General features: G+C 38.1%; 1 protein-coding gene across 2 annotated transcripts in view; it reads right to left on the reverse strand.

Annotated features, from left to right (window-relative positions):
- Positions 1-19,494, reverse strand: part of PDE7B (phosphodiesterase 7B) — a 170,331-nt gene extending 150,837 nt beyond the window's left edge. For both annotated transcript variants that reach the window (XM_041469861.1, XM_041469860.1), the window contains exons 1-2: positions 19,327-19,494; positions 19,066-19,180 (exon numbers count right to left, since the gene is read on the reverse strand). In XM_041469861.1, coding sequence (XP_041325795.1) covers positions 19,066-19,086 — 21 coding nt within the window. In that variant the 5' untranslated portion in view covers positions 19,087-19,180; positions 19,327-19,494. The remainder of the gene's footprint in view (positions 1-19,065; positions 19,181-19,326) is intronic.
- Positions 19,495-20,015: the final 521 nt, after the last annotated feature.

The following is a 20,015-nucleotide window of genomic DNA, read 5'->3' on the forward strand; positions in this document are numbered from 1 at the left end:
CAAACAACACAGCCTTTTGATTTATTAATTGTTCTGTAACTAGAATATGCAGTCATACTTGGAAGGTTCAAGCAGTCTATTGCTAAAAATGTAAAAATGTTTTTTGGATAGGAAATGTAAGCAAGCTATGTAACATTTTAACAAAATCTCAATTGATGCTGATAATTACATCATCCGGTTTCAACGTATGAGGTTGCAATGTATGCCCATGTGAAATTAAAATTTCAGCAAATTCGGTGTACAGACACTGTACAAATTGAAACACATTCAATTCCACTGCATTGAATGCAACTTTGGTTGCTAAGCAGGGAAGAACCATGTTTATACATTCTAATTGGCTGCGTCCTCTAACAGTGTTACAAACAAAAGATACTCCTGAAATTCAACACCAAAATCAAGATAATTATTGCCAGCAGGCAGCAAAGAATTGGCAAATGCAATTTATCCATACCTTGCAATGAAGTTTAAGAAGTAAGCTAAGCAGTCAGTCCATCCCTTAGGTGCATGATTTCTTTCAGAGGTTTCAGGTAGGTATATTTCTAGTGTATTGCTGCCAAAATGACTAATGACCACAGTGTTGAAATGCCACCTTCTGAAAAATTCCACAAGCCTATTTGTTCTGCATTCAGACCCTCGATTTTCTAGTTGGTAAGAAGTTTCTTGGCTGACTAGTTACACTGAAGTTAAAGAGGTTCCTAACAGTGGTAATAAGCACAGTGTAGCAATCAGCTTTGGAAAGAGACTGTTTTAAAAGACAAATAACTCTTACTTAAGAACAGAACAAATCCAACTCAGTTACCCTGAGATAATAGGTACAGAGCCCCACATTAATGGAGTGAAAAAGAATTTTGTTGAAAGATTCTTTGCCATTTCTTGATCAAGATGAACCACATAGATGATTGTATTAATCAGACAGGGCAGACTGGGACATGTCGGGAGATTTAATAAGTTCTGCAGAGTTTTGATTCCTACTGTTGTGCTAGTTCCTCATGGTTATTGTGATATTCTGGCTCTGCTGTAGTTCACAGGAGATTTATTACAGAGCTCATTACATTCATTTGATACACTTTAATTAAAATATTAATTAAAGATAACTGTAACAAGGGACCTGGGATATATTGTGTGAGATCAGATTCACAGAACGACATGTTGCTTCTCATCTTCAAATGTAGACTCTTAAGCAGGGCTGCCGCACAGAAGCAGGCTTTCTACTTTATCTGTTGATAATAGGGACAATGTACTGGGTTTTTCAAGGTTGTTCTTAAACTAAGAAGAACTGTTTGGGATTTATGCCTTACTTGTAGTACATTTCCATTTGTTTTGATTGAGAGTCCCAGAAATTTTCAGGGTTGTAAATACCTGAATTATAAATTATGATTCATTAATAGTTATAAAAACCTTTGCGGTAGCAGGCTTTTAGAGCACAGAACATGCAGCTGATGCTTTTACATAACCCTGTCCCTCTAATACAAGCTATTAATCAGTGCCATCAGAAATATTTTCCCTTCTGAATAAATCTAGCAAACACAGGCAGTAGATACGCTCAAAAAAATTAGAAGTTGTAAAGGTAAATTATGTGCAAATTACAATGTGGCTTCCCTGTGGATTTCACAGTCTTTGGAAGAGATACAAGTACCAATGCCTGGGCATGCACACACACATACATACACATAAACAAAATCAGGCCTTCAAATTACCTGTAGTAGCAATTATTTGGAACATCATAAGAAATGGGACTCTTATTCATCTTCTGAAAGCATAAATACTGACTGAAAGCATATGCTATATTTGAAACATTTACTATCGTGTTCCTTTTGAACTCTAATAGTATACTAATGGATGTGCCAGAAAAATATCAAAGCATAGATGACCTAGAATGCCCAGTGGCAAAAGGGTACGTTATTGAATGTGAATTAATGGATAAAATGTTCTGAAAGATAATTTGATCTGATTAATAAAAGCAGGAACAGACATAATCCAGGATATCCTCAAAACATTCTGAAAGATAATGGAAACATAAATTATCTGCATTATTTTGATAAAGAAGCAAAGGTACTAATTTCAACACTTACTTGAAATAATTTGTTAGCTTGGACCTCCCTGCTACAGAAAACTTGTTAATAGAGGGATGTTCCTTCTGTCTTCTCCCTAAATGATATTACTGGCATTTACTCTTCCAGCTGGTGCCTGCTGGCAGTGCCACAGCTGTGGGCCTTGGTGTGTCATTCAGCCTTAGTTGTGTCATTCTTGGAGTCCCCAAATGGTTGGGGTTGGAAGGGACCTCTGGAGATGGCCTGGTCCATAGCCTGTCTCTCTCCAGCACACTCCATTGTGCACAGTGACACAGCTATCTGCACACAGTGCCAAGACCTTTCCAAGCCTTCTCTTCTCCAGGCTGAGCAGTCTCCTCGCTCTCTCATCCTCTGCATGCATGACAGATCCTCCCAGTCCTTATTCATCTTTGTGGTGCTTCACTGAACTCACTCCAGTAACTCCATGTCTTTCTTGCACTGGGGAGCCCAGAACTGGATGCAGTGCTCCAGATGTGGGTTCACAGCATGGATTGTTAATACACTGTGAACCTCTAAGGATCTCAGTAGACGTGGTCATTAAGGATTATGAATTAAGAAGGCCTACAAACTTTTTTTTAGATCTAATCAAGACTGATTTGAAGGTAGGCTAAAGATTTAACTTTGCCAGCATGCATCAAAAAAACAATAACTTCTAGTAAAAGTATCATTAAATTCCCCAAAAAGAATAAAAGTGCTTTTGCTCTGAAGTAAATATAAAGGATAACATCTATATCACTGAAAAAAAATATATCTGAAAAGGTTCCATACTTCATTAGCTCATTTTAACATACAAAAATTTAGATAGCAGTTTATGCAACAATTAAGCCATGCAAATATAAAATCTTACTTTTATATCCTTATATTGCTTCTTCTCTTTCATTTGCTACACTTAGCTTTTGTTTCCAATTAAATGACCGAAGCAGTGCCTTTCTCTCTGTGCCACCTTGATTACACAGCAGCTAGACCAATGGAGATAGCAGAGGGAAACAGGATAGATGCAATGCAAGTAAATACATAGGGAGCAAAAACATGGGAAAGGTGAAAACCAATATTCCCTTCTTTTCATTCAGGTCTGTCTTTGGCTTTGCATTTTAAAGGAAAGCTAGACTTTGCTATGATACTGTGAAATAATTTAGAAATCTTTGACAAAATTTGGTGCTAAAAAAGAAAGATCTGCTTTGTCGCAATAGAAAAATTCACTGGTCTAAAAAACCATTGATCTGTTATTTTATTTCACATATTGAAATAGGAATAGAGTCAGTTTAGCTGTCAAATGGTTCTGTATGTGAGAATTAAGCAGTCCACTGTTTAATCAGATAACAGATTTCTAGGAATGGGCAATATTGATTTATTCACATAAAGATAGCAAATGTCTATTTACATCTTGATACCATGCATCTTGGTGCTGGTGGTCAAAAACTTCTTCCTGATCCTGTGGAATACAAATTCATACTTTCAAATAGGGATATACTACCCTTAACTTTTCCAAACATCACACATTATTACAGTTTTCTTCTCACTCCTTTCGGGTAGCAAATATGCCTTCAGGTACTAACTACTTGGAATTTATACTCTCTTCTGCTAGTTTTCAAGCCCATCCTTCTCTTAAAATAAGACTATATTTTAAAAACGCAAAAGTTTTTTCACAGTAAGGACAGCTTCCACACCTCCAAAATAATGAATCAAATGAAGCAAGAAAGCACTCTCTGCAGAATCTGACTAGCACAGGGAAGCCCTGTGGCTTTGCAATGGATGGCTCCTATGGATTGGTCTTTTAACAAACTGTCACGTGGTCATTTGACACTTGTATTCAAATCAAGAGAGTGTTCCTAAATAGCTACAGAAATGCCAATTTGACATGGCTATGATGCATACAGAAAACCAGAGGTAGCAAGATGGTATGTTATTATTAGATCAGATTTTTGTAAGTTGTTTATACTCTGTTCTTGAAAATCAGTACTTTAGACTTCCTACATGTTGTACTAGAAAAAGATATTATGGATCGGTAGCTTTTTCTTTTGTCGTATTGAACCTGTGCCTAGTGGTTGTTTTTACAAGAGTTATTCTCATTTTATTCATGTAAAAATTCCCATTTGCATTCTAAATTATCTTCTGCTGTAAGTAACAAATCCATTTATAAAGATTTAATAAGGAGATCTGGAAGTAAGTAGGTCTGGAAGGCTAGCCTAGTTAATCATAATATTGACTTGAATAAATATACATTTTAAATTATGGGAATTTTATATTGCTATAAATCTTCCTACAGATAGCTTCACACAATTTTTAGAAAACCTTATATTTTAGAGAAGAAAATAGTTTCAAAGAGTTATCATGAAATGAAAGAGCACGTAACTTTTTTCCTTATTTAAAACAAAGAAAATTAAGATTGTGGCCTGTGATTTTCTACATGTAAATATTAAGGATCAGAATTGAAGGATCAAGTATGAGTCAAATCCTAGTGTGTTTGATCTAACACCAATCACCAGTACAGTATGAGTTAATAGCCCACTTCAGTTTTTTCTGTGTTCACCCCTGCCATTTAATTTATTTATTCCTTTCTCCATCCTTATTTTAGTGAATGTTAATCTCTGACATTACTCAGCAAACAATGTTCTTCACCTGACCACTCTAACTCACTAGTACAGGACCTGTCACATCAGGAAAAACCCAAAAAACCTCTCAATAACACTAGGCAGACACAGCTGATAAAGAGCAGTGGCACAGCCTGGCACACCAGACCTCAGCCACACGTGTGATGGCAGAGCAGTTCCCAGGAGCCGTCAGCTAGGGCAAACAAAGGTCACCAATGGCACAATTTGGTGATCTTGGTGGCTTGCCACCCACACCGTGAGGCACAGCCAGGCAGACCATGCATTAGGAAATGGTCCAGAGGCAGGCAAAGCAGGCAGCACTCTTGATTCACCATCACCTTTCAGGAGCCTGTAGAAGACAGCTAAACAGGTCTGTAGGCTAAATTTCCATCAGGCAGAAGTACAACTAGAACTTCACTACAAACCAGAACATATATATACATACATATACATATATATATATATATATATATATATAAAATATGTATGTATATTTAATCTGTGCATTTTTTGCTTCTTGATAGGATATTTCTGATTATGACGAACAACAAGTTTTGCTGTGCAAAGAAAGCTGCTTCTTGTCTGCCTTTGGAACATGCAGTGAAAGTAATTTCCAGGCTGAAATCAGACTCTTAAAACATTAAAAGAGCAAAGCAAAGCAATAGTCTGAGAGTACAACTATCCAAATCTTATTAAGCAATTGGTTTGTTTCAGAGGAGTTAAACTGATTCCTAGCATTTAATCTATTCTGTGTCAAACTGCATCTTTTATCAGGACTTCCTACATCATGGGGTGATATTACAAGAAAAAATGCACAGGTAATATTCCAACGTGGCTGGTATGAGTGGAGCTACAAGGAAAGGAAAAATAAAGAATTAGACAGACCACAATGCCTTAAGGCCTCGTGCATTGTTTGTTGTCAAACACTAATAGTCTAGTTTGATGTTTCTTGGAGTGATATAAGACACGTGGTAACCTTTGTCCATTCCTTACTCTGGAATTCCCATGTACCAAATGCCACTGAGGCAGAGCAGCTTCCCTGGGATGGCTGCCAGCACTCTGAGTACAGCTTGCTGAAAATAAACCTGGTGCCAAGAAGATGCAAAGGGTAATCACTTAAAGGGAAAGATGCCATCAGAGGATTAAGCACAAAACCACTGCAGCAGAGAGAGACGAATATACGTCTTTAAAGTAAGAAACAAATGACAGCTTCAGAACAACTACTACAGTTTCTAGAGCCCATTTCATTAGTTACAATAATTTCAGGTGCCTGTAGGCAAGTTTATTTTAAATTTGTACTGATTTCTTCAGAATGATTAGGAATCTGGAATCTAGACAAAGGCATAGCCTGATTTGCTGATGTGGTAGTGACAAGAGGATGTCTGCCAAATTCATAATTCTGCCAAATTCATTTATTTATGCACAAATACTGGTTTGGAGATATGGCAAAAGCTTTGTAATCCCAGAAACTGTTAGATATTTGTTTCTTCAAAGTGCAGTAGAGATTAGCTGTCAGAATATTAACACAGAACTTACTTAAAAAATGTAAACCAGCAAAGCCTGGTTGATAAAACAGGAGAGTAGGATTTTTCTTATTATTAGACTCAGATATAAGTTGAATCCTAAAACTGGAAACAATACTAATTTCTTTATGTAACATAGCTCTCTTCCATACATGGAAGATTACCATGAAGCCAAGCAGTCTTCTCCTTTCATGTATAAAAAGAGAATTTTATTTATGTCTACCAAGTTTTCTGTACCGTGCAGTTTTTCAGGATACCCTGACAGCTTAAGTATCCAGTCACAGACATGATCTTTCACCTTATGAGTTTGTGTTAGATCCTAATTTCTTTTTCATGTCTGTATTTAATAACAATTAATAGGTGAAATCTTTCATACTGATATAAAATATAGAAGGATATAGAAGCACTTCAAATACATAGATATATTTTGCCAGTTTTCCAAAGCAACAATTGCCTAAATATCATACAGACTTTCTAAAAATTATTTAATAATTGAGAAATCAATTTTTGGTACTGTGCAGTGGAATTGTCAAGACCTGCAGAGACATTGGCACTTCCTCAGTATTTAAACACTCCTAGATGCAAAGCTATTCACATAATTAAATACATTGTTAAAGATCTAAAACATTCAAAGTATTTAAAATAGCAGTTCTCCATATGAAAAAAAAAAAGAATGAGTGTGCTCTTGCTCTTGTGAAACACATTATTTGCAGTAATGTCACAATGACTTTTATTTCACGTATGAAATAAAATTGCCACAACAAATTCTCAAAGACTGTGTGAACAGTCCAGATAATTGCATGCAATGGGATGCCACAGGGTGAACCACTGAGGTTAAAGAACATTCTGGAGTAAAAAAATAGTGATTTTCATGGTTTCTTTTTCTTAAAGAGCAAGTCTTTATGTTTCCAACAGTCTTTTTAGGTTTTGTTCTGTTTTGTCCCTCATTCTCAAGGGCAAATACTTTCCACTACTCTATAAACTAGGACTGTATCGGTTACATTTCATTGTAATCGTCTCAATTATTCTTTTTTAAATATGTGATGATTTCTTTGAAAAATTTGGAGAAATATTTCTTGCACTTGGAAACTGAGGATTATCATATTCCTCAACACTTCCCTAAGTAAGATAATCCTCAGTTTCTTAGCAGCTCATTTTGAAATTTCACAGAGATATCTCCTATAAAATCTTTACCTTATCCTGATGCTGGAGACAGCCTTTATGTCACCAAGAACATGCAGCCCACCATTGTAAAGAAATCTGTGTGAAGCTGGACCCAAGCCCCTGAGATCCCTGATGTTGAACAGATTAAATTTTTCTAAGAATAACTTGTGTAAAAATACTGGGGGCGGGGGTCAAAAGATCAAGACTTGATGGAAACAAGGAGAAACAGTGCTGATATAGACTTAATATCAGCAATTTTAGAGTCGGTATCAGATAGGGAAAGATGCATTATTACAGATGTTTAAGATAGCAAGATACAGTGCAATTGCCCCCCCATCATTCTCTGCTTTCCCTTTCCCACTTCTTCCTCCTCCATTTTCATCCCTATCTGCCCCCACCCTGCCTGCACAATGGGAAGCGGAGCCAGGGCTTTTGGGTCAGAGATGACAAATTCTCTGTGGGAGATTCTGCTCGCAGGCTGAGCTGTGCCCAGTGATGCTGAGGAAAGCTGCACTCTTAGCAGAGCTATGGGATCACTCAATTTGGCATTCTCTGTTGTGGGGGTGCCTATAGGAAACAAAACTCCAGGGTATGTGAGATTTCCACTTGCCTGCTGGAACAAGTCTGTGCTCTGGGTTCAGAGGGAGATGGGTACAACTGGTACTCAGGGTGAACTAAACATCTCCTTTTTATTTTTTTAAATAGTAAAAATCAAATAGATACATGAATCCATTCTACCCTCAGTTAAACAATTCCCAATCCCTACTACACAGAGCAATTTGCCATAACAAATTATTTATTTTATGAGATGGCAAATTTCCATAGTAGAAAACTCTGTCAACATAAACTGCTTAAACAAATCTTTGATTGTTCTGCAGTCAAATAACTAGATTCACAAAGAATAGAAAGTGTAAGTATGGTATTTACACACTAAATGATCACTGAGTTAATAAAAAAAATATTTTCTGAATTTGAAAATATGGAATAACAAAAGCTTGAATCTCCAACTTTTAAAAGATTTATGCACAGAGAGGGAAGCCATTTCCAGAAAGCATCCTTTAATACATCTGCATTTCTACCTGTGGGGAATACAAGTGTCTTACTTAAATGACTGTTACTGATCTGATTTACATTTTACATACAATATTTTCATACTCTTCTGCTACTGCAACACACTTTGCAACGCAGAGCAAGAGCCTTAAATAATCTCTTAGCTCAACACAATTTTTCCTAGGCTAGCATTTCATTTGGTATGAGTCTGAACATGATATCATGTTCCTATTTGGGATACTGAGTCTCTGAGACCGTATCTACTTGCCTTTCTCTCTTTCACTCTCTTATCAGTCACAATCAGAAATGTTTCTGACGTCTTCTGACAGATGAGGCTCTACCTTCTTCTGAAGCCTGCCTGCAGCACAGTGCATCGACTGCCTGTAACTGCTCACAGATCAGAAGGACAGTGTACTTGCAATGGCTCACAATCAGAGGAAAAAAGATTATTTTTCCTTTGATACTTAAATTTTTAAAAATCAGTTAGATAAAAGATTCTTTATTCCTAAATGTAATAAGAAGATAATTTTTAGAAGTAGTAAGCAGCTGCTGTGAATGTAATATAAAATATGGATGGAAGGATCACACTTTTCAAAGTGAGCTCCTCAAAACATTTTAAAGAAAAGGGTAAGTTTGAAAATTCTGAATCTGGCCCTTAAAAGAATCTTCATTTAAAGTAAAAGTGTTGGGGTGACCAAGTCACGCTAAAACTCTTTCTATGCTCTATTTGTAAAACTAATAATGGTAAAGCCTCTCTTAAAAAAACCCAGTTTTTTCTTTATTCATCAGTATGTTCAGAAACATCCTCTGTTTATATGAGGGTTTTCATTAACACGTTTTTTTATACTAGACTCTGAGAAGAGTGAATGCCATTGCGTGCATGAAACATGAAACATGCCTTATAATTTCTTATACCACATACAGTAATGTCACAACTTAGGTTGACACAATTTCAGATATGCCTGGGCTAAAACTAAGGCCATTTCCTTTACACAAGTGACTTTCCAACGCACACCAGAACAGATTGCCCAGAGAGACTGTGGAGTCTCCCACACCAGAGATATTCAAGAACTGCCTGGATGCGATCCTGTGCCATGCACCCTAGGTTGACCCTGCTTGAGCCAGGAGGCTGGACCAGATGACCCACTGGGGTCCCTTCCAACCTGACCCATTCTGTGATTCCATGGGCTCCTCTTCCAGCTGCAAGGAACTGCAGAAAATGTCTGAAGTTCACGGGCAAGACACAGAAGGACGTTAATTAGTAAACTACCTGTGTGCTCAGCAAGTACTTGACTCTGAAAAGCAGTGAGGGCAATTTAAGGGATCAAAATTATAGCACCACTGGTGACTTAGTAGAAACATCTGGTGGTGGGCTGACTCTTCATAAAAGCATTTCTGTTGGGCTTGTCACTGAAATCTGCAGTCCTATATCTCAGAAACACCCTATTGTTCTCTACATTGCATTTTATTTGTTGTCACTGCAGAAAAATATGTAATGTGTCAAATATCAGGGTAAAGTATATTGGATCTCATATCCCAAGAAGAACCACAAGAGCAACTCTATTGACAGCATTATTCATATTTGATGTTTTAATGCAAATTAGCTAAACCAATTTTTTTCTCTCTGCTGCACTCAAGTGGCACTTCTCTGCAGAACTCAGTAGTATCACAGTTTGGATCCCAGTTTGCTACAGAGACTGACTTCCGATTGTTACTTTAAAAATTAATTAATATCTTCTGTACACGCAACGTGGACAAGAACTCCCTGGTTCAAAGGCAATAGATTTGCTTGTGTTGAACTTAATAAAGTGTAAAACAGTTTAGATAATGAAGAAGTTATTAACATCAGATTGTGACTAATTTTTGGCCTGCTACAAGGAGTAAGAGCACTGTATCCCATGCCATAACCTATAAATCGGTGTGGTGAAAGTATCATTTTAAGACAAGTGTTCTCAGCAGAAAATAAGTGTTGCAGATTCACAAAGGAAAAATGCCCTTCTAATATAGTATTTTAGAAAATGTCTCTAGAAATTGATGAATTAGCTCAGAGGCTTCTGAAATTCTGGTAAAGCCAGGGCTGAAGAACTTTAACTGTTGGAGTATTGTCAACAGGTGACAAAGTGTGGCTAGGAAGAACTGAGACCTCTCTGCTAATTATTTTCGACATCATAAACATCAGGACCTTTTGAGACATTTTAGAAATAGGTTTGCTTATTGGCAAACTAATTTTCATCAGCTATCATAAAAAGGTGCAATGCCAAGCACAAATTGAAATTGAATGATTTTAGCTTTATTTTTATGTGAAATGTGAAGTAGTTTTCACTAATGCTTAGAAAATAGCAGAATTCAGCTCCAGCTGGTTCACATTAGTAGTAAACATGACTAAAATTTTAAAAAATTATTATCCAAGTGGTGCTCTAAGATAGTGAGACCAAGCTGTAGTGGCGTATTAGGTGGTCCAGATAACTGTGACATTGTCCTAAAAGCTGCTTTCTGATCAGCTGACATATGAAAACATTATAATCCACCCTTTGTCATATTATGGGATTTGAAACAATGAAACAATGAAACAATGTTTGCTATGGTGTTAAAACAAAAAATAAAACCCAAGCTGAATCCCACACTCCTTTGCTCTGGTAGAGAAGCCCTGAAGGGCTGAATTTGGGGAGGGATGAGAATAATAATAATATACCTGTAGTGCATATGGAAATCTCTTTTTAAAGCAAATGTGTTTCACAGTTTAAGAAAAAAAAAAAAGTGCACTCTACATGCAGATCTTCATGCAGAAATAATCTAATCAGCATTATAGGGATCCTATAAATAAAGTATGGATTGATGATTTTTTCCCCCCACTTATTTTGAATATAAGAAGCAGAATTAGAACTAAGTCTGTTGGTAGGAGAGTGAGAAGAGGATTGCTAAAACATTTGGAAATTAAAGGTTTCAGTGATCTCTGAGCTTTCAATTCAGGTGCTATAAAATAAGAACTAAGCAGACACTTCAAAATGGTCACTGGAGGGTCACCAGAACTTCACAGAATCATCAGAGTTGGAAGAGACCTTGTCAATCATGTAGTCCAACCATCTATCACTCACCTCTGCCCATGAGCAGGCACCCAAACCAAACAAAGTCCCTGTACCCCCCTGTACTCCCCAGTCCTTACAAGCAAGATAGACATTCTGCAATAGTGATGAGATGTTTTTCCCCACTCTGTAAAATCTGAGCTTTCTTTTTTAAAACAACTGTTCATTGGTACAAAAGTTGTTCAGAAGGAGGTGCTCATTTGAAGAAAACACCCATCAGAAAAGTTTCTTGGGTTCAGGACCGAACTCCTGGAGCTGCAGGTAAATGCCTGCATGAAATCACCTTAATTAATGTGCCCCTTCAGCAGTGCACAAGGTCAAGTTCCACACTGGGGCAAAAGCTGGGCCATTGGACTGTGGGTTGCCTCTACGAGACCCCATGAAGACCCAGCTCAACCCTTAGGGGACACTGCAGTGGTAATCCACCTCAGGAAAGCTTGACAGAAGCAGAGAAGGAGCTTGAATCTTTTCTTCCACACCTTGAAAGCAATAACAACAGGCTACTGGCTACTTCTGTCTGAGGTAGAAAGGGAAAGCATTTCCCAGGCAATCTCTAACACACAGCAATTTTTCAGATCCAGCCATTTCATTTAGAGACTAAAGTGAATTTTAGCTTTTTAGAAAGCCTGGCCATTACTATCAGCTTTGATGGTGATATATAGGATGAACTTCATTCAATGTTCTCATGTTGCACTGGTGTTTGTTACCATACTATTACAAAGGTTATACTTTGGTAGTGGATAGGATTGCTATAGTTATAGTTTCATGGTTCAAAGAGACAGGATGTTGCAATCTTACTGCATGAAAATTTTCTTGTGATACAGCACAGTGCATGTTGGTTCCTAAACAAAATTACTGTTTTCCTGTTATTCCTCAGCTTTTAAAAATATTACTTACATAGTTGTGTCCTTAAAACATATCATGGTCTGTTCTGAAAATGAGCAACATCAGCCCCTTCTGTATTACAAATATATAAAGTTTTGCAGATGCTAGAACATAAGCTAAAAATTAAATGTAGGGATCTGATTTCAAATAAAATCTGGTGAACATTTGTTTTCTGTGAGAAAGGGAAGGAGAGAAGGGATGGGGGGGGCGGAATTAGAGTGTCATGGAAGGAAAAGATGGCATCACAGCTTCTGTGGAACCAGAAAAGCAGCCCTGTGATACCACACTGGTGAGGAAGTTGTGGAAAACTGGTATGAAAGAGGTATGATGCAAGGTTAATGTGCCTAAAATTTGATCTAACCATTGAAATGCAGAAAGAATGCATTTTAGCCCTGAAGGCTCAGTGTGTCTGATCTTTCACAGGTATAAATTGATGGAGTCCTATTAAACTTGGTGGAATCATGACATTTTACACGCACTCACAGCACTCCAATTCGAGTCTTGTTTTTATCTTTTAGTTGTTCTGCTTTCAAAGTAGTCCTGGTAAAACAAACCAACTGTGCACTGGAGGAATTTGGTTGGTGAAGAAATACATTCCAGTTGTATCTTTCTAGCTGATACTTACAGTTTGCTCAAGAAAATTAATTTTTTTTTTTTTTAATGAGAGAATTTTATTTAGCATTGTTAGAGCATTTTCAAGCATTTTTTAATGTGTTCTCAGATCCGCTGAAGCAGAAAGCAACTTGCTGTCCCCCCAAGCCCTGAACATGGAAAGTTCCTCTCTTTCCTTCACTGATCTGTGCAAGTTCTTCTTTATTAGTAAGGATTAATTGTTGTTTTCCTGGCTGTCCTATGGTCTTCTAAGGACCGTGTTGATTAAATGGAGATACACTGCCTAATTACATTTATGATGGCCATTCTCATGCTACTTGAACACTGTTATTAACAGATACTCAGATGTTATGGCAGTGTGTAAAACAAAAATGACTCTGCATAAGTCAGACAGGGCCAAGTCATATTCCAACATTTGAAACAGAAAGGGCTCTAGAAAATAGCCTGTTTCAACATGGTTTTCAGTTGAACACAAAGACAGAAGTGTTCTTTCTCCATGAAGGTGTCATGCATCTGTTTTCAACTTTCTGGGTGTCCATGTGAGGTCTTCCCCTCCATCCCAGCAGCCTGGTATGCACCAAGCCCTCATTCTGTCTAACCTTCTCAGAGGTTCAAAGCCAAGTGGTAAGTTAAGGAAAAGGCAAAACCAAATGCAAGGGCTTGTCCATCTTTAGCGTACTTCAGCGTGCAGCTGCACACATGCTCTGTTCATACAGAACTACGAAGCAGATTATGTCCTCTGGGGCTGTGCAAGAAGAGGTCCCAGTTGTCACTCTGTACCTGGATCACTGTACATAAAGGAGAAAATAGCTGCACCCTTTGGATGACAGCTGAATTTTTGAGAAAGTAGTGAGGCGTTTCATGTCAATACGTGTTTGTTTGCAGAGCAACCACCTGGAGATCCACACTGCTTTTACTGAGGGATGAATCCTTGCACACTTCATGGTAACTCTGCCTCCTCACATTAAATCAAGCCCCAGAACCTAGCCAGTATTTACATGCCCTGTAGAAAGTGTGTTAAGTTGTGTAGGGGGAAAGAGAAGGAATGAGAACATGAGGATACATATCCTTTCTTTCAGAAGTAGTAAAGGGCAATTGGCAAAGGAAGAAGAACTGATCACACTGTAGATCAGTACCATCCTCTGGGAGTTTTCTAGTTAATTTGATGTGTCTTAATTAATTTATACAGCCATCTATTTCTCTAAGCCATTCCTGAGTTGCTGCATATTCAGTCAAAACATGCCTGCTTTATTCTTTGAAAGGTGATGACCATCCTTTTCAAAACACCTTTCCTACATACAGAGGAGTTAGTACCATAGACTCTGCCATGAACAGCCATGCAGAAAATTGTATACAGGTCCTGACAGCAGCTGCCCCGTAAATGTGTTTTTATGCCACCGCAACAATTAGCTAAACTTAATTTGACAGGAGATTCTCTGCTCTACTTTTCAAAACCTTACACTGCCAGCATTAACACACACCATAGTGAGATATTAGTTGGTGAGTTTTCTCATAGCAGAAATTTTTGTGGGTAACTAGTACAAACCTACCAGCCACAGGAAAAAAAATGCTTCTGCAACTGTTTCCTTCAAAATATTTGTTTCTACTTTTTTAAAAATAACCTACTCAAAGGGAAGTATCTGCTGCTTGTGTCTGAGGGCAATTCTTTAGCTAAAATGTAGCAAATTTGCTTGTGTGCCTGGAAGAATCCTAACTGTCCATGTCCACCTATTAAGAGGAAGAGGTCATCAGCTATGTTTATCCATCCAGGCAACCTGGGTGTCTTATTTGGCTGGACAGCAAGCTGGCAGAAGAATATCATATGCCACCACAAGACTGTGTGACTTAAATAAGTAGCTGAACTGAGTTCTCATCCATCCTCACTCACAGCTCCTACTGGGAGAAAGAACAAAATAAAAAAATACAACTCAATAGAACCCTTTCATTAGTTTAGTTTGTCTCATTTGACAGTGTTTACACACTTAAAAGATAGCCCTAGACTTTTCACTTTTCAAAGAACAGAACAAGGCCAAATGTATATCAAAATTACTGCACCAATGGACTGATGATATCATACCATTCAATCTATGTAAAAGAAATGCTTAATTCACTTGGCTGCTAGTTTTTGAAAATTGTCTCTGTCACAAACTTTTCACTCACAGTTTTGTTGCTGAAGCCTGGCCTCTGGAAATACACTGTTCTATCTGATCTGGCTCTTGTTTGTTAATTTTCTACTTTAAAACTGGAGGCTTTGAAACAGATAGCCATCACTACTCTAGACATGAGCACTGTGAACCTTTGCAATACATCTTCTGAATCCCACAGCCTATTACAGGATAACAGAAATGACAGGGTTCAGAGCTTCAAACACTGTTTTCCAATGCAAATTTTTTGGAATGGCACTGTAGTAAGAATAATAGTAAATATTAAATTTAATAGTCCTCCACAGTTTCTAGGATGACACAGAAGAATTATTTTTGCAGAAAAATCCTTGCAGAAGTTGTCTTCACATTTTCCAATTCTATGAATTATTTAAACAAACTGTCTTAAATACAACAAATGCATTCTATATCACTAGTATTTATACAAAGCTAATACTTCAGATCTGAAAAACTGCTACTACTGTAAGAAGGCATGTTATTTGGTTTCCACTCATTTACTGTGAAGAACAAAAGGTTACTAGCAATCCTTATCTGATTGCATATGTGGTACCTGGCACTGTGACCCATCTTCTCAGAATTATTCATCTTTAGGTGCCAAAATTGATGCACCTTGTGGTAGCCAGGGAAAGAAAAAGCATCAGAACTCCTGAACTACTTTTGTACACTTAGGTTTTATCTGTGTCCCAGTGTCGTCAGGGTATAAACTCTAAAGAACATCAATTCTACACCCTAAAGCTTGTGACTGAAAAGTGCAAATTCCACTCTAGAGGTAAAGCTAGTGTTTCACTGGAAGTGTAAGAACTGATGTGCCTGCAAGGGTAAGCCAGCTTGCTGGCTGAGGAACAAGAATGATGAATTTCATGCTTCCGACATCTTGTACCCAATATGGATGTGAGAGGAAGAATACTGAACCATCATTTGATTACAAAAGACTTAATTTTGTTCTGGCAGCTAGTAGGGCCGCAGCTGTCCCTTTCACTTTCACCCTGTGACAAGCACATGGAATGTTGTAATAATTTCAAGCATGAAAATGGGGAAACAATGTGATGATGAACAACACAGAGTAGCTAAGAATTCCTATTTACATGGGATATCTTCCTGGCTGCACCAAATGACTTGTTTTTCTGTTAGCCCAGAAACCGGAACCAATCTCATCAAGAGCATATACCTACCTGGATTTGAGGAAAGATTAAGTCTCAAATATTTCTTATGATTAAATAGAGATGTGTCAGGTTTTACTCTGTTGACACTAATGGCTTGGTTAGTAGCTGGCATTTTTGCTTCATACAGCTCCTATAAAGGAAACTACTAGTACAAGAGCAGCTTTTTACCTGAGATTGAAAAATTGCAAGAAAACCATATATGTGTCATATAATACCAATTTTCAGACCATTTCTCATTAAAATACGCTTTAGCTATTGGTAGAAGAACCATGTGATGAGTGAAAAGGAGTTACATGTGATCAAATGTCTCAAACATACATCATACTTGCAATGAAGACACTGGAAAATCAGTCTGCTCCCATGACTTACCTAGAAGTCTGGTAAGAGCAAGCAGAGGGCTCATTTTCAGAAGGGAGAAGGACATAAACAGGGAGAAAGGGGAGCTGCTGTTTTAATGATATATTTATATACTATTTCACACAACTAAACACTTTACAATTTTAAAAAGTGATCTGTAGCATATTGGATTAGGCTCAGCAGACTGTGCCTTGGTCTGATGGAATCACTGGTGACAACTCCTGTCTACCCTGTGGAAATTAACTCAGAAGAAGCAGCCCATGAAACTTCTGCAATACACAATTTTTTGGAGACAATGTAAGTGCAAATGTTAGTAAGTGTTTTACTAACTGTCTACTGCAGAGAGGCCAACCTTAAATGGTTTCTAGATGCTGAATTCAGCATTTTTTCTAGATGCTGAATTGAGATTGGTCAGAGAAAACACTGCAAATAAACTTTTCTTAGTAAACCAGCAAAACTCATTTCCTCAGCTGAAGTCCACTTACCATATTTTCTATTAGTACCACCACTAGTAGTTGCTACGGAACACAGATGAACCAACATTTGGATACAGAGCTTAAAAACAAAGCCTCTCTAAAAACTGATAAGTGAATAATTCTCAGAAATTATTATAAACAAATATCTTACAGATTGTCTTTTGGAAACTTGAATACATTCATGTAGTTACAGGGTTTTTCCTTACAGAACAGGTTATAGTCTCTATAGGCTGAGATACACTCAGTGAAATTTACAAATTAATCGTCAAACCAACACTCTGTTAGCCTTCCTGAACTTGAGCCGAGAGAAGTATTACTTTAGTTTTTGAAAACAGCTGGCAGTTCAACTAGTAAGAACTTGGGGAGGGCTGAGGAAGAGAGAATGACACAGAGATTACAGAATAACAGTTCACCCAACTAAGCTTGACTTTGGGTTGTTGGATATGAGAAAATATCTTCCTGCATCTTCAAAGAGAAGGGGCACTACAGAGCTTATCTGTGACAAACCTCTTTGTTTCTGCAGTCATCAGTGAAGATACAGCAAAGGAAATGGAGGAGCTGCAGTTATGCATTTGCAATACACAAAGTCCTTGTTTTCCCACTAGGCACTGCAGAATAGCAATTGTCCATTCACAGCACATAGCACATCCTCTGCATTTCAGAGCTAATATTTTTGCAGTCCTTAAGCTAGCATGCTTCAGCCTAGTGTAGTTAATGTTTTTAACCCTATGGGGTACACTGCAGGAGATAGGTGCACATGTTCTGTTTCTTGTTAGAGGAATTGGGTTTTTAGGTATAATTTTTAAAGTTAAACTGACATATGTTCAAATTGCAAAGGATTTATATCTACAGCAACAATTCAAACAGAGCTATGAAAAGTCTCTTTCCACAAATCAGAAAAATATTAAGACTGCTGGTCATTGAACATACCTGTATATTAATCCAATTAACAACAGAAATGTCCTGTCTTGGCTGGAGTTATTTGTAAGACCACTTTGTACACACACACACACACACACACACACACAAGCTCTGACAAGTGGCACTTCCTCTTATAATTTAGAATCACACTTGAAAACAATGTTAGTTTGATGGTAGCAGTTGCTTTCATTTACTGCAGCACACACTGCCCACTGTAATGCTGCAACACTCATTCAAGGCAGAACACTGGCTCAAACATGAATTGAAGCTATATGCTATCAAACAGATGCCAGGTTACATCACTTCAACTCCTGAGCAAATTCCCACTTTTCTCTGCTTAGGTAGCAAAAGCTGTATGAAAACTGGTGTTGATATAAGACATCCAGCTCTCTCCCCTTGCAGTGGGGATCTGTTTCTTAGTCAAAGCTTAGGCTGCTTCTTCATTTTGAACTTCTGAACCCAAACCAAGTAAAGTAATCTAAGCATGTATTTCAAAAAAAAAAAAAAAAAAAAAAGGCAGTACATGTACTCCTAAAAATGAAGCCGATATTCTTTTCTGCTTGACCTGTTTATTTCCAACTCTCCCTCCCTCTGCTCTAACTCAGAAAAACTCATAGCCCCCTCAGGATAAGAACAAGTTTCTGTTTTCTTCTTCCTTCATCTAAGCCAGACAAGTCCCAGGTCTCCTCTCCTGTCACAGAGCAGCAGGAAAACATATAGAGAAATCAAACACACTTTCCCCAGCGGGGTCAGAAAGGACTACTGCAAGAGATTCTTTTTGCAATCTTCTGTAACCATCAAATGGTTAAATCAACATAAGTTAGAATTTTCATCTAGTTTGAATAAAGAGAAAAAGGGAGGAAATTCAAAAAACGGTTGCTGTAGTAACAATCACCAGTAAAAATCTTTTCCACTAAATAATAGTATTATCTCCCTCTCCCCCTCACAATTTTAGTTCCCCTTCAAAAAATAATCATGCTGCCTCTTTTAGATTTGCTGTACATACCTCAACCATTAAACAAGACATTTAACCATAGTGGCAGTTCTGTGACCTCTGAATGCCGTGAAATCTCTAAGCGGTGCAGCTTGTTCATGAAGACTTGTACTGCAGAATCCAGTAACTGCATCCAGGATTGGGAATAGAAATAAGTAACGACAGCAAACAAAAATAATAATTTTTTTTTTTTAAAGGGTGGGGGGGAAGAGAAAAAGAAAGAAAAAGGAAAGAAAACCTCCCCAAGTCCCCCAACCCATCCAGTAAAACCACCTTAAGAAGCAAAAAGGCTCGGGAAGAGAGCGCTCTGGAGTGCCAGGGCGAGGGCTGGCAGCGCAGGGGCTGCTGCAGTGTGCCGCCCGTGTCAGGCAGCGCAGCCGGCCGGGCTGGGAGGCGCTGCCAGCGCCGGGCGCGGAGCGCAGACCAATCCCCGCCGTGCTGCCAGCGCCGCCGAGAAGCCTTTTCTGTTTATGTTTCCTCATTTCGGCAGTGACGTCAAAGGGTTTAGTTTTTCCTCTGCATGTGCTATTAATTTTAAACGACTACTATGGGAGGAATGTGGCAGTGATTGAGGCAGCCTACCCTAGGCGAAAGAAGCCGGAGTCATGATTTATCTATCCTGGATTCAGCTCAGAAAGATTTTATATCCAAAGGTACTAGAAAGATCGAAAATATCCTCACGACATGGGGAAAGGCTATAAATATGCTTACATATATTGAAGTATTCTTAAATATACACAAGATGTTTTCCAGGGTGAGCTGGGTATGGGTTGTGGTGCAAAATCAGACCTGATTCTGCCCTCGCCCTACGGTAAATCAGGAACTGCTTGTCTAAGTTCAGCAGTGTCACACCAGTGTAAACCTGGCTAGAGAGATAAGACTGAGACTACTGTACACATCCTTTTATCAGTCAGCAGGAGCTACACTGCAGATTAGCAAACTGCTTTCCTTACCCCATCCGA

Source organism: Pyrgilauda ruficollis, unplaced genomic scaffold (genome assembly GCF_017590135.1).
Source record: "Pyrgilauda ruficollis isolate IOZ18807 unplaced genomic scaffold, ASM1759013v1 scaffold24, whole genome shotgun sequence".
Taxonomy (NCBI): domain Eukaryota; kingdom Metazoa; phylum Chordata; class Aves; order Passeriformes; family Passeridae; genus Pyrgilauda; species Pyrgilauda ruficollis.